This window comes from Carcharhinus amblyrhynchos, chromosome 12 (genome assembly GCF_965287045.1).
Source record: "Carcharhinus amblyrhynchos chromosome 12, sCarAmb.v2.hapA, whole genome shotgun sequence".
In the NCBI taxonomy this organism is placed as follows: domain Eukaryota; kingdom Metazoa; phylum Chordata; class Chondrichthyes; order Carcharhiniformes; family Carcharhinidae; genus Carcharhinus; species Carcharhinus amblyrhynchos.
Genome location: NC_137335.1, coordinates 13195392 through 13208834, shown reverse-complemented (window position 1 = coordinate 13208834; position 13443 = coordinate 13195392). Strand labels below are relative to the sequence as shown.

The 13443-nt window shown below is 42.2% G+C and overlaps 1 protein-coding gene across 1 annotated transcript in view; it reads left to right on the top strand.

Annotated features, from left to right (window-relative positions):
* The window catches only part of cfap61 (cilia and flagella associated protein 61), a 174834-nt gene that overhangs the window by 104593 nt on the left and 56798 nt on the right, over positions 1–13443 (top strand). The window contains exon 20 of the mRNA XM_080199899.1: positions 355–529. Coding sequence (XP_080056025.1) covers positions 355–529 — 175 coding nt within the window. The remainder of the gene's footprint in view (positions 1–354; positions 530–13443) is intronic.

The window sequence follows — 13443 nt, the reverse complement described above, 5'->3', positions numbered from 1 at the left end:
GCTGTTCCAAATTGGCTTAAAATCCAATATCAACATATCCAATAAAAAATTTTCACCCTCGTGTTCAAGGTGTGGTTGGTGACAACAGTAGTGCATAAAGACCATACGAAATAGGAACAGGAGTGGACGATTCAGCCGTCCGAGCCTGCTCTGCCATTTAATAAGATCACAGGTGAAGTCCACTTTCCTGCCTTATTTCCAAAACCCTTAATTCCCCCACTGATTAAAAACCTATCCATCTCACTATTGAAAATATTCAAGGAAATTGAAAATAAATTTATAAAATAGAAGATAATGGTTGATTTATTTACAAGAGTATTAAGGTTGATTAAAATGAGTTTTTCCGTTGTATAGGTTCCTTGTCCCACAGGTGTAGATATCACAGAGATGCTGACTAATGAAGATGTGACTGTTGATCCTGACCAGCAATTTATTGGAAAAGTACCCTCCAACCTTTTCATCCTGACTAGTTCCGACGAGTGTGAAAATGCATTGCGTTGGCTCAGAAATCATGAGACGTTGGCTAAAGGTAAAGTTTTAATATTGCTACAAGTATTATAATCCTGAATATTATTTTCTGTGGCCTTCCGAATGGTGAATAGTGAATGGTCTGCATTTACACTATTTACTGCTGAAAGCTGATGCCAGAACAGCAGTTTGGAGCAGGAAATAGGGCTGCAACTCAGAATGGTCCAGGTGGTGGAAATTACGCAAGAAACAATGCCACTAAGGATCCAAGGGAACACTTACTAGTGTAAATTTAGTGCTAAGAGATGGGGCTCCAAAGAGATACCTTTGGTGGGGTGGAGAGGGAAGGCCAAGGCTGGGGAGGCCTAAAGACTCTTTGCAGGACGTGGTTAATCAATCATTCTCCCAATTGTGCATGAAATCCTAACAAAAATGGAAGAACTATTTAATTTGGCTTCTTGCGCTTACTCCCCTTCTTAATTTAAGCACCAATTATATCATTGAGTACCCAAATGCAGCCCATTAAGTAGGCCCAAAGCCTTCCTGTAACTGATTTGCCCTTTATTAAAATGGCAATGGATGGAAACATGTCAAGAATACTGCATAAAAGCCCCAGCCATTTTTACCAACCAGTCAATGAGGAAGGTGAGAGTTTCAGAAAGCCCAGAAAATCTCTACCATTAACAAGAGCAGGAAAAGACTCAGGGTAGCTGTCACTGGTGAGGATGGACAAGGATGTGTTTCAGCAGCTGACTCTGGTGGAATTCGGCAGGCCTGGGGGCGTGGGTGGAGAAAGCAGAGGAGCTGAAATGCAGCCGACAAAAGAAGAGGGAGGTGCAGTGGAACTGGTGTTCAGAAGGCTCAGGGGTAAGGAGGGAGCAGCAGAACTTAGCCTCCACAATGTTCCGCAGGTATGGAGATTAGGAGGAGAGAGTGAGCTGTGGACCCAACATTGATATTTTCTCTGGAAGATTTGGAACAGTGGCTTCAGTGGGTATAAATAAAGATGTGCCAAAACTGGAAATTCCCAAAGTTAGGTAGATTCTGGGGTTTGTGTGATTTATTAATTCATCAAGTCAAAAGAGATGAGATATTTAAACTTGTGCATGACTCTTAAACAGGGATTCCCACTAGCCTCCAAATCCTCAATTGTTATCAATGGTACAAAATGAACTGTGGACACAATTTCAATTATGTGGAAAGCCTTTATTAACCCATTAAGCAACTGTATATCCGTACTAAGCAGCTGCTGTTGTAAGACCTGTGCGCAGCAGCTTGTTCCCAGGTGTTCAGACTGCTGAATGAACTTATCCATATAACTTTCCGTGACTGACCAAGTTACATTTTTTGACTGCGGCAGTGATCTTCTTGAGAGCTTTGGTTTATACTCCTTTCTGACCCTGGTCTCTCGGCAAGTAAGTAATGGGGAGAATTTTCCCGTCCTGCCCACCACTGAAATTGTAGTGGGTGAGGGAGGTACCTTGTAAAGATCTGTTGACCTCAGGTGGGATTTTCCGGTTTTGGGGAGGGCACGGCCAAAGGATCCCACCCAGTGTGTTAAATCTAGTCATCCAGGTGGGCTGTCAATCCCACCCTGTTCATGCAATCACCATCTACATGTGGTAATTTCCTGCTCTCAACAAGAAGCGTCTCCAGGTACCTGCCAGTAATGGATGTGATTTCTGTATCTTGGTAAGACAGGAAGAGAGTCTTCCACACATAACGGGAGGTCATTATCTAGGCCAGTTTCTGTAATCAAGTGTCTGGTGATGAGCCATCATCCTGACCTTTTTTTATTCATTCATGGGATCTGTGGGTCGCTGGATGGGCCAGCATTTATTGCCCATCCATGAGGGTCCGCTCAAAGAGTCAACCACATTGCTGTGGATCAGGAGTCACATGCAGGCCAGACCAGGTAAGGATGGCAGATTTCCTTCACTAAAAGACATTAGTAAACTAGATGGGTTTTTATGACAATCGACAGTGGTTTCATGGGCATCGTTAGACTTTTAATTGAATTAAATTATTTTTATTGGATTCAAATTTTACCATCTGCCTTGGGGGGATTCAAACCCAGGTCTCCAGAGAATTACCCTGTGTCTCTGGATTGCCAGTCTAGCAACAATACCACTATGCCACCGCTTCCCCTCATGTCAGTGTGTGTGTGTGTATATGTATGTGTCTGTGTGTGTCTGTGTCTGTGTGTGTATATCCTTGTCCAGTCTTTATTTTTTAAAAGTTTCACATAAAAGCCCTGCATTGATGTCTTTCATCAGAATTCTTCTCCCTTTGTCCAATGTTCTCCACGTTCCAAGTTGCTACCTCCTGGTTTTGAGCTCAGGATGTTGGTCTACCTCAATAATTGGTTACATTTTAACACAAAGATAAAGATAAGACAAATTGAAAAGAAACAAGGAAAGGCCTGACAGCACGAAACATACCCAAACTATCAAATTGCTTTACAAAGGGAAAATGTGAAAGTGGGTGACTTTCGAACTCCAACGAAAGAGAAATTACAGAATTCTTTGATGCATTAAAAAAGCTCACAAGACACAAACATCTCTTACTATGCTGTAATTCATTTCAAAATGCAAAGGGCAAAAACTTACCAAAAAATGGTAGTGTGTTGTTTCTGGCAAGGAAACCGGCATGTTTTTCTTCAGAGAAACTGGTCAGTTTTCTGTCCAGCTCTACTGCACTCTGCTAAAAAAAAATCAAAGGGGCCTCTTCTCCACCCTCATTATGGGTGTGAACCTAATGACATCACTGGCAAGGGGGTGGGGAAGATCGAAAGTCATGTTCTTGCCAGCAAGAACTGCAACGCCTAGATCTTGAGTCCCCATTGGCAACCTCACAGATACTGCCCAACATGTTGCAAAACTTGTCAATGGCAAAAAAAGAAAACCTAACAAGAAGTAAGAATCTTTGAGAAACAATGTAACATTAGCATATTGAGAATCAAATGTGCAGCTGCTGGAAGAGTGTCATTCAGTAAACAAAGCACTTTTGGGAAGTAGACTCAGACCAACCTTATTTAGGTTAATTAGTATTCTAAAATTAACTTAACAACTTGTCCCTGCAGTTAATTCATATTTCATAGTAAGAAGTCTCATCACTCACCTGATGAAGGAGCAGTGCTCTGAAAGCTTGTGATTCCAAATAAACCTGTTGGATTTAACCTGGTGCTGTGAGACTTCTTACTGTGCCCACTCCAATCCACCGCCAGCATCTCCACATTATTCATATTTCATGTTTTTGGTTTATAATGTGCATTTTTCATTAAATCAAGTCCAAATGAGAGTTCTAATGACAAGCAGATATATTAATTGGCATGCTTTGACACAGTATAACCAGATATCCAGGAGGGTGCAGTAAAATCTGAGTTTCAGCTGACTATAGTGAATTACCATCAGGTTTTAGTCATGATGGCTGAACCTTTAAGGAGTTTGTGAGGCCTCAGAGTAACTATAAGGCAAGTCATTGAGTTTATTGAGTAAGTGAGTTGAAGGGAAGGGGTTTGGGAAGAGGTGTATTCTTCAGAGTGTATGTTGGAGAAGAGGCTGATTAAAATGTGTCTGGGGAAGGATGGTGGGGAGATGGACTTCACTGAGGGAATATGGAGTATTCACAGTCTTGATGGTAATAAAAGATAAGCGACAGGAAAGCTGATGTGTGAGACTCTTTGGCCTCCTCTCAGCATTTGCTGGTGATGGGATCCTCAGGTCCTGCTGCTGCCAGTGGGGATTCCCATTGAAGCCACCTACACCACCAGGTAACCCACAGCAGGGGGTGTGCTGCCAGTGGGACCAGAGAACCCTACCACAGTGAACGGCCACAGAATTCCAGCCAATGACTCAACCTACTTGCACATATTTGAAGTGGCCTTGAAGCACTTGCGTTCATCACAGACCATAAAAAGTACTATAATGACACGGTTCCTTGTTATAAAGATTTTCAAACCTTTTTATTTTCAGCAATTCTCAGCCCTGTTGTTCATACTGGGCAGGCATAGTCAATGGCCAGGATTTTCTAGTCCTGCCTTTAGTGGGCATCGTTGCGGGTGGGATGGGAAATTCTGGAGAGAAGTCTCCCAGCCTCACACCACAATGATGCCCGCTGCCGGCGGGAACAGAAAATCCCACCGAACATGTCCAGTATCTTTCATTCTCTGTTGTCATCTTCCACTCAACAATGTATCACATCTGCTCCAAAAGACTTTCTCTTTGTTTTTCTCTTTCTATCTCCCTTCCCTCCATGACAGCACACACACTCTGTCTCTTTTCTCTCCCCATTCCTCAGGCCACAGCATTGCTGAAATCAGTGTTGGCAGATTATTGTGATGTTTGCATCACAGTGATATCCGAAGGCAGCCAGATTGGAGCCTAATGTTTCTCTCTTAAACCAACTCCAAAAATCACTTTTATTAATTAAAAAAGAACATATGGCATAAATTATGCCATTTTTTATTGCAGGGCATTCTCTAATATTGCTGTAATTAAATAACACCAAAATGATTTCAGTACTTTTTGTCTCTGGATTCTACATTTCTACACTTTTTCTTCTCCAGTGTTTACAGAACAATATTTTCTTTGTTTTTTTTGCATTCTATTTTCTCCCCCTCTGCTTTTCCCTTGGTCTGGAGTACTTGATCATTCTTTCTTTGGTGATTTATATGGTTAAAATAATATTTTCTCTTCTTGTTATGCTTCTTAAGACTTTTTCTCAATTTGTCATCTCTCTCTCGCACATCATCTCTCCTGGCATGGTGACACAGTGGTTAGCACTGTTGCCTCACAGCACCAGGGACCAGGTTTGATCCGTCTTAGGTCACTGGGTAGCGCCAGGGACCCAGGTTTGAATCCCGCCTTGGGACACTGCCTGTGTGGAATATGCACATTCTCCCCATGTCTGTGTGGGTTTCCTCTGGGCGTTCTGGTTTCCTCCCACAGTCTGAAAGACATGCTGACTACGTGCGTTGATCTGAACAGGCGCCGGAGTGTGGCAACTAGGGGGATTCCACAGTAACCTTATTGCAGTGTTAATGTAAGCCTTATTTATGACACCAATTAATAAACTTTAAAACCCTTCCTGTGTTGTGCTCCACATGACATAAACAACCACCCTAAAACAAAATTGTTTCAACTCACATTCTCACCATAACCTTCTATTCCTTTCTCCCTTGTATTTATTTAGCTTCCCCTTAAACACATATATGATATTGGGCAGAAAGCTCTGGCCGTTCACGCCGACAGGAATTTCTGGCTCCACTGCAGTGAACGGAGATTTGGCTGAGCGCCAAATTCTCCATCCTCATTTGCAGCGGCAGCGGGGCATAAACAGCCATAAAATCCTGGCATTTATCTCTGACTGCTCCATGTGGCACTATTTCTACTTCTAACCATGGGTGGCACGGTGGCACAGTGGTTAGTTTTGCTGCCTCACAGTGCCAGGGATCTGGGTTCAATTCCAGCCTTGGGTCACCGTCTGTAAGTAGTTTGCATGTTCTCCCCGGTCTGTGTGAGTTTCCTCTGTGTACTCCTGTTTTCTCCCACAGTCCACAGATGCATGGGTTAGGTTTAGTGGCCATGCTAAATTGACCCGAGTGTCAGGGGGATTAGCAGGGTAAATATGTGGGGTTACGGAAATAGGGCCGAGGTGGGATTGTGACCAGTATAGACTCGATGGACCGAATGGCCCCCTTATGCAGTGTAGGGATTCTAACCACGATCTGGGTAATCTCTTCTGAATATTTTGTTGTATTTATCAATGACTCTCTTATATGGATGGCCGTTCTTTTGGATGCACCACAAGTGAAAACACCTCTAATCCATCATATCAAGCTCCATTATGGCTACATCTTAAAAAAATGCTTTGGTGGGACATGATTTTCTTTAATTGAAATTAGGAGAAGCATTATTGTGTAATGTAATTGGAAAATAATAAAAGGATTACAGAAGTAGTCAATAGCCAATTAATTGCATATGAAAATTGACCATTGGTTCAATGTACATATTAAAAATACAACAGTCTCCATAACAGATGCAAGAAATGATAAGGTATGCTCTATTTTCATGCAGACAGAATGATGTAATTATATGTAATTACATTTACTGACATCTTTATCTCATCTAGTTTTGTTTCTCAACACTGCAGAATTTATTTGGAATTTCAGACACGTTACCATGTTTTCAAATGCATCGTATGTTTTAATTAACCATAATTTGCAGTGTTATTTAGACTGGCCATGCTGAAGGATACACATGGAAGCCCATTTAATTATGCAATTAACTGATCATTTATTTATGAAGGATATATTGTAATTAGCTGATAATCATTTGAAAAATTCAAATGATTCTGCTTGATTAGGAGACCAAGAATGAGGAAACATATTCAACACTAACATAAATTCAAATCTGATAATGAATGTAATTTAATTCTTATAATTGGTCTTCATCTTATCCACATATGAATAACTTAAATATAGCCTCCCAGGTTCCTTTATGATTAATGCAATGTGTCTGCAGTCTTGGACAGGGATGCATTTTCAACAAACCTGTTAATGTTTGCAGCATCTTTTATTTTAGGATGTTGATGTATCAAATTATAGTATTAAGCATTTATAGTACATTGGCTGTCATTTAAGATTAAATAATTACTGATTAATATCTACTTGTTTATACATTATTGTTGTTAATCAACTGGATTATTGAACAGAAATCAAACATTTGACTTCCTGATCTTTGCCCTGTCTTATTAGCCATACTGAGTATTACAAATATTAGCAATTTAGAACGCATGTTGCATTGCTCTCAGTGAATTGTAAATATCATTTTATGATGACAGGAACATTTTAGCATATAGCACAGTATATAGTAACTATTCTATAAGGTAGTTCACATAAGAACATAAGAACTGGGAGCAGGAGTAGGCCAAGTGGCCCCTCGAGCCTGCTCCACCATTCATTAAGATCATGGCTGATCTTTTTGTGGACTCAGCTCCACTTACCTGCCCACTCACCATAACCCTTAATTCCCTTACTGTTCAAAAATTTATCTATCCTTGCCTTAAAAACATTCAATGAGGTAACCTTAACTGCTCCACTGGGCAAGAAATTTCACAGATTCACAATTCTTTATGTGAAGAAGTTCCTTCTTAATTCAGTCCTAAATCCGCTTCCCCTTATTTTGAGGCTATGCCCCCTAGTTCTGGTTTCACCCACTGATGGAAACAACTGCCCTGCTTCTATCTTATCCATTCCCTTCATAATCTTTTATGTTTCTATAAGATCTCCCTTCATTCTTCTGAATTCCATTGAGTATAGCCCCAGTCTACTCAGTCTCTCCTCACAAACCAACCCTCTCAAGTCCAGACCCCCTCCAGTGCCAGTATATCCTTTATATCCTTTCTCAAGTAAGTTGATATACTATTCTTTGCAGACAAAAGTAATTATTTCTCTTCCCTACTCTCTAATGCTTTTTGCTAACTTTCAGGGTGCAATCTTATGACTTTGTCCCACCCAACATTTGGCAAGGCGAGGCAGTAATGGGCAGGGGGTGAAAAATCAAAATTCACCCAGTGACCTTCCCCGGTCATAGCAGTCCTGTTGTGCCATTGAAATCAGCTTTAGCATTAAGCTTATCATAATCACCCCGCCAGTCAAGGTTCTCCCCAGTGAGAATCACATATGGTCCCCCACCACTGGAGACCAGACAAGATGGCCTTGCCATGGGGCTCAGAGGCCATTGAAGCCCCCTGTACAGAACTTAATTTTGATGAAAGCAGAAGGTGGCGGAGTTCAGGTATGCCTAATTAATTGCTCTCCCATCGCCAAGCTCACAATGCTATTTTCAAATGTGAAACAACAGTAAGGGTGGCATAGTAGCACAGTGGTTAGCATTGCTGCTTCACAGCTCCTGGGACCTGGGTTCGATTCCCAGCTTGGGTCACTGTCTGTGTGGAGTTTGCACATTCTCCTCGTGTCCATGTGGGTTTTCTCCGGGTTCTCTGGTTTCCTCCCAGTCCAAAGATGTGTGGGTTAGGTTGATTGGCCATGCTAAAATTGCCCCTTAGTGTCCTGAGATGCATAGGTTAGAGGGATTAGTGGGTAAAATATGTCAGGATATGGGGGTAGGGCCTAGGTGGTGTTGTGGTCGATGCAGACTTGGTGCCGAATGGCCTCTTTCTGTACTGTAGGGTTTCTATGTTTAATGTTAACATAACTGACCCATGATTGAGTGAGGTGTTCAGTTAGCGGCACAAGGAATGGGCTGAAAGCAGTACATAGAAACTGAGGGCCTTTTGAAAATTCAATCAGCAGCAGTGAGTGAATTTGCCATTTTCTGAAGATATGTTCTGAAGAGGGTACTTATCAGGCCAGCACTGGCACAGGCATCATGGGTAGTGCAAGGGTTTTCCAGTACCTGTCTTGAGACATTAGTGGAGATAATTTTGGACCAGAACACAAACGTCTGAGATCATCTGCCTGGGTAAGCACAACCCTCTATGACACTGATGCTCTATCTTTTGCTGGCAATTAACTTGTAAATGATACACTCATTGTCTTGTGTAGCACCTTATCCTCTGTCCTCTGGTGTGTTCCCCTGTCCTCCTCCTGAACAGGAAGATGCATCTGTTGAAGCTTCCCCTCACTGTTGAATGTCAGAATAGCCTGTTCCTATACCCAATCCCTTGGCTAAGCTCAGCTGCTGTGGAGATACCAGCAGCTTGATGTTCCTCTAAAGGCTCCAACCTCAGACTAATAGAACAAAGAACAGTACAGCACAGGAACAGGCCCTTCAGCCCACCAAGCCTGCACCAATCTCATTGCCCTATCTAGACCATCTGCATGTATCCCTCCATTCCCTGTCTGTTCATGCTGAGAAATACAAACGTCTCAATATCAGCAAAGGAAACTGTGCCATTATTTGAGCAGAATAGCTTAATTCTAAATGAATTGAACAGTGTATGCATTATCCCTCATGGCTCCCCACTCTTTGCATGTTAACTGTGCCCTGATGAATCGCAGATACTGTGTGTTCCCTATACCTGACAATTGAAAATTCAAAACTACTCCTTGAGGCCTGTTAGGGAACTCATCAGTGAGATTGACGAGCAGTCAGTTGGAAGCATGTGGGTTTCAATTGGAAGCGAGAGGCTGTTACAGCCTCAAAATAAGCGGGGGGGGGAGTGCAATTTAGAACGGAGTTGAGGAGGAACTTCTTCACTCAAAGGGTGATGAATCTCTGGAATTCTCTGCCCATTGAAGTGGTGGAGGCTACCTCGCTGAATATATTTAAGTCAGGGGTAGATAGGTTTCTGATAGACAAGAGAATTAAGGGTTATGGGGAGAAAGCGGGAAAGTGGAACTGATCCACTTCAGATCAGCCATGATCTTATAGAATGGCGGGGCAGGCTCGAAGGTCTAGATGGCCTACTCCTGTTCTTATGTTCAGGTTAATCCCATTTCATCCTCCCTTTGAAAATGGCATCGCATCCCCAAAACCACAATGCTGTTCTCTAGCTATTTTCAATTTGTGCTTACACTCATTCCTGATCCCATTGGCATTTGAAAATCTTACCCTTTGTATCACCAGAAGTATTTTGGCCTTTGTCCTCTTTGGGGGAGGGGGGGCGGTGTTGTGTGGATCAAGCCTCATCAAAAAAGCTGCTGCGTTGGGTGTGGGGCTTAGTTGGAAGTGGTGGAGAAGGGAGCAGAGACCTAGCTTTAGTACCACTTAATGGTACATCCATTTTATGTAACTGTTGGTCTCACCAGTTTTTATATATTAGTGCCATAAGTAGGCTCACATTAATATTGCAATGAAGTGACAGTGAAAATCCCCTAGTCGCCACGCCTCAATGCCTTTTTGGGTACATTGAGGGAGAATTTAGCATGGCCAATGCTGGAAGCCCATGCAGACACTGGGTGGGGACGGGCAGATTTCACACAGACAGTGACCCAAGCCGGGAATCGAACCCAAGTCCCTGGCGCTTTGAGGCAGCAGTGCTAACCACTATGCCCCCCACAATGTACCACTGCTTTAGCACTCAGAACAATTTTCAGGAGAATTTCAATCCTGGTAACCAAAGCTGTAGCCTTGAAATAGTTGGAAAGCTCTTGAATAGATGGAAAAGGGGTCAGGCAACATCAGCTAGTTTAATCTGCACCAGTCTGACGACATTACATTTCGCTCCTGCCTATCGAGTGCGGGTGCTATAAATCAAGGGAAGGTTTTTTTGGAGTGATTGTTAACTGCTCTTAGATAAAGCTGTATAGTTTTAGGGAACATTTTCCTGCAGTAGCTTATGGGTTTTTTTTTCACCCAGTGGTCATGAAAAGCTTTATATCATTTCAATTATTTTCCTTTAGTGATTTGGAAGTGTTTGTAGTTGTTTCTTTTAGTTACAACATGTCATAGAACTCTAGCCTTATACTTATTTCTTCACAGTGACCTTTCTAAGATTGCACTTTAGTAAAAGAAGATACTGGAGAAGGAGTATGGTGCAAATGGAAATATCACTGGTAGAAGGAGGTGTTCTTGTACAGAGTTTATAAATTGAGGACAAACATACCTGCAAATCTCAGAGGGAGGAACGACACAGTGGTTAGCGCTGCTACCTCATCATGCCAAGGACCTGGGTTCGATTCCCGGCTTGGACCACTGTCTGTGTGGAGTTTGCACATTCTCCCCATATCTGCATGGGTTTCCTCCGGGTGTTCCGGTTTCTTTCCACATTCTGAAAGACTTGCTCGTTAGGTGCATTGACCCAAACAAGTGCTGACTGTGGCGACTAGGGAAATTTCACAGTAACCTCATTGCAGCATTACTGTAAGCCTTACTTGTGACTAATAAGTAAACTTTACCTTTTACTTTCACTTGAGAAATTGTTACAGGGTTGTATCAGATTATGCAAGCAGATCTGCAAACTGCCAGAGCTAGCAGAGCCTGACACAACATGGTCACTGCAGTCCTTAAACAATTTTGCTTTGGGCTCCTTCCAGGCTGCCAACATTAGTTTGCAGTCAATGCTTGCTTAGTCAGTTGGCTGATAGATCAAATACATTCATTACTTCCCCTACGAGCATTTGGAAGCAAAAGTATAGAATTCAGAGGGTTATGCAGATTCTTCCAAGTTCAGGACATCAACGACTGCAGAGGCTCTTTCAAACAATACAACTGCCTTCAAGGGCTTCTGCTTTATTAGCACACAGGATGTATGATGACCAGCAACGTATCATGCAAGCCTGTGCTTGCATTCCTGGCAACCGCCACAATGCTTTTCCAATACAGCAATTACTCTAATCCCCACAGTTTGCCCTGCACAGCAAGTGAGAGGCTGGCAGCTTGGAAATGAAGGCTTTCCTCTGCACACTTGGCTCATAACTAATTTTAAGGAACTCTCACACATATGTAGAGTTCTGATACAATGCCATAAAGACTATCCCACATTATTGTGGTTGACTAGCAGCAACTTATAAATATATAGCACCTTTAAAAGTAGTAAAATGTCCCCAGGCAGTTCACTGGAGCATAATTAGACAAAAAAAATCCATTAACACCAATCCAGAGAAGGAAATATTAGGGTAGGTGACCAAATACATGGTTAAAAAGGTAAATTGAGGGAAGCATCTTAAGGGAGTGAATGTGAAGGGATAGAGAGATTTAGGAAGGGAATTCCGGAGCTGAGGGCCAGGTCAACTGAAGACATGGTTGAATGGTTGGGAGAAGGATATCAGGGATTCTGATGAACCGGCTGATGTTGTACGTGAGGGTGTCCTAACTTGGAATACCAGCTTATGTGGTGTGTAGTTTTGTTTACAGGAATGGTGTGAGTAGTCACGTGGAAGACCCAATGAGAACAGTAACCAGCGCAGTCATTTTATACAACTTATTAAACACCATTTGTTACTATAAAGAAGACTGATATACATGAACAGGACTATAATGATCTCAAACAGTTACATATAGGAACTATATCGGGGCAGCACGGTGGCACAGTGGTTAGCATTGCTGCCTCACAGCACCAGGGACTTGGGTTCGATTCCTGGCTTGGGTCACTGTCTATGCAGACTCTGCACATTCTCCCCATGTCTGCGTGGGTTTCCTCCGGATGCTCTGGTTTCCTCCCACAGTCTGAAAGATGTGCTGGTTAGGTGCATTGACCCAAAAAGGCGCCAAAGTATGGCGACTAGGGGCATTTCACAGTGACTTCATTGCAGTGTTACTGTAAGTCTTACTTATGACTAATAAGTAAATAAATTCTAACTTACTAAAAACACCCACACAGTTTATATAGAAATTACCCTTTTTGATCCAATGTATTTTTTTAAGATCTGAACTTTAAGATCTTTCCTCTTCCCAAACAACATTTACTTCAATAGGTCTATAAGTAAAGGCCAGCTTATAGTTACCACACTCAACACGACTGAAGAGTTATATTGGGAAACGTCTGTTCTTGGTTCAGCGAACTGCCTACACAAATGTTTCCGCACTCTTGTTTCTTGTTTGCTAGCTAGAACTGGCTTCCAGGCTGATAGGTGAAATCTGGCTACTTGCTTTCCTAGTTGATGACAATTATACTATTTTTTCCCATTGATTATTCTCTCAGTGTATTTGCTGTCTGTCCAGTCAGCTTCTGTGGCTCTAAAACATTAACGTATGTATGCCCCCCCTTGATGCTTCAAACTGAAGTGTTTCCTATTAGCATGACATTGTATTCTTCTGGCCATTGTATTCTAAAGACTGCTAATTTCATTACTGAGAGATTCGCTTCCTGTGAAATACCTTTTGACCAAAAGATGGCTTCCACCTGTTAGTTTTGTTGGTATTGCTTGTCATGTCAGGATAGTCCATAATTGGAGAAACACAGAATTGTCAGAGACTTTTGATATTTGCTATGTAATTTTGTTTTGCAATGGCACAAATCATGACGTTATCATTGAAGGTGTTCCTTCAGCCATATGAGGGGAGGGCA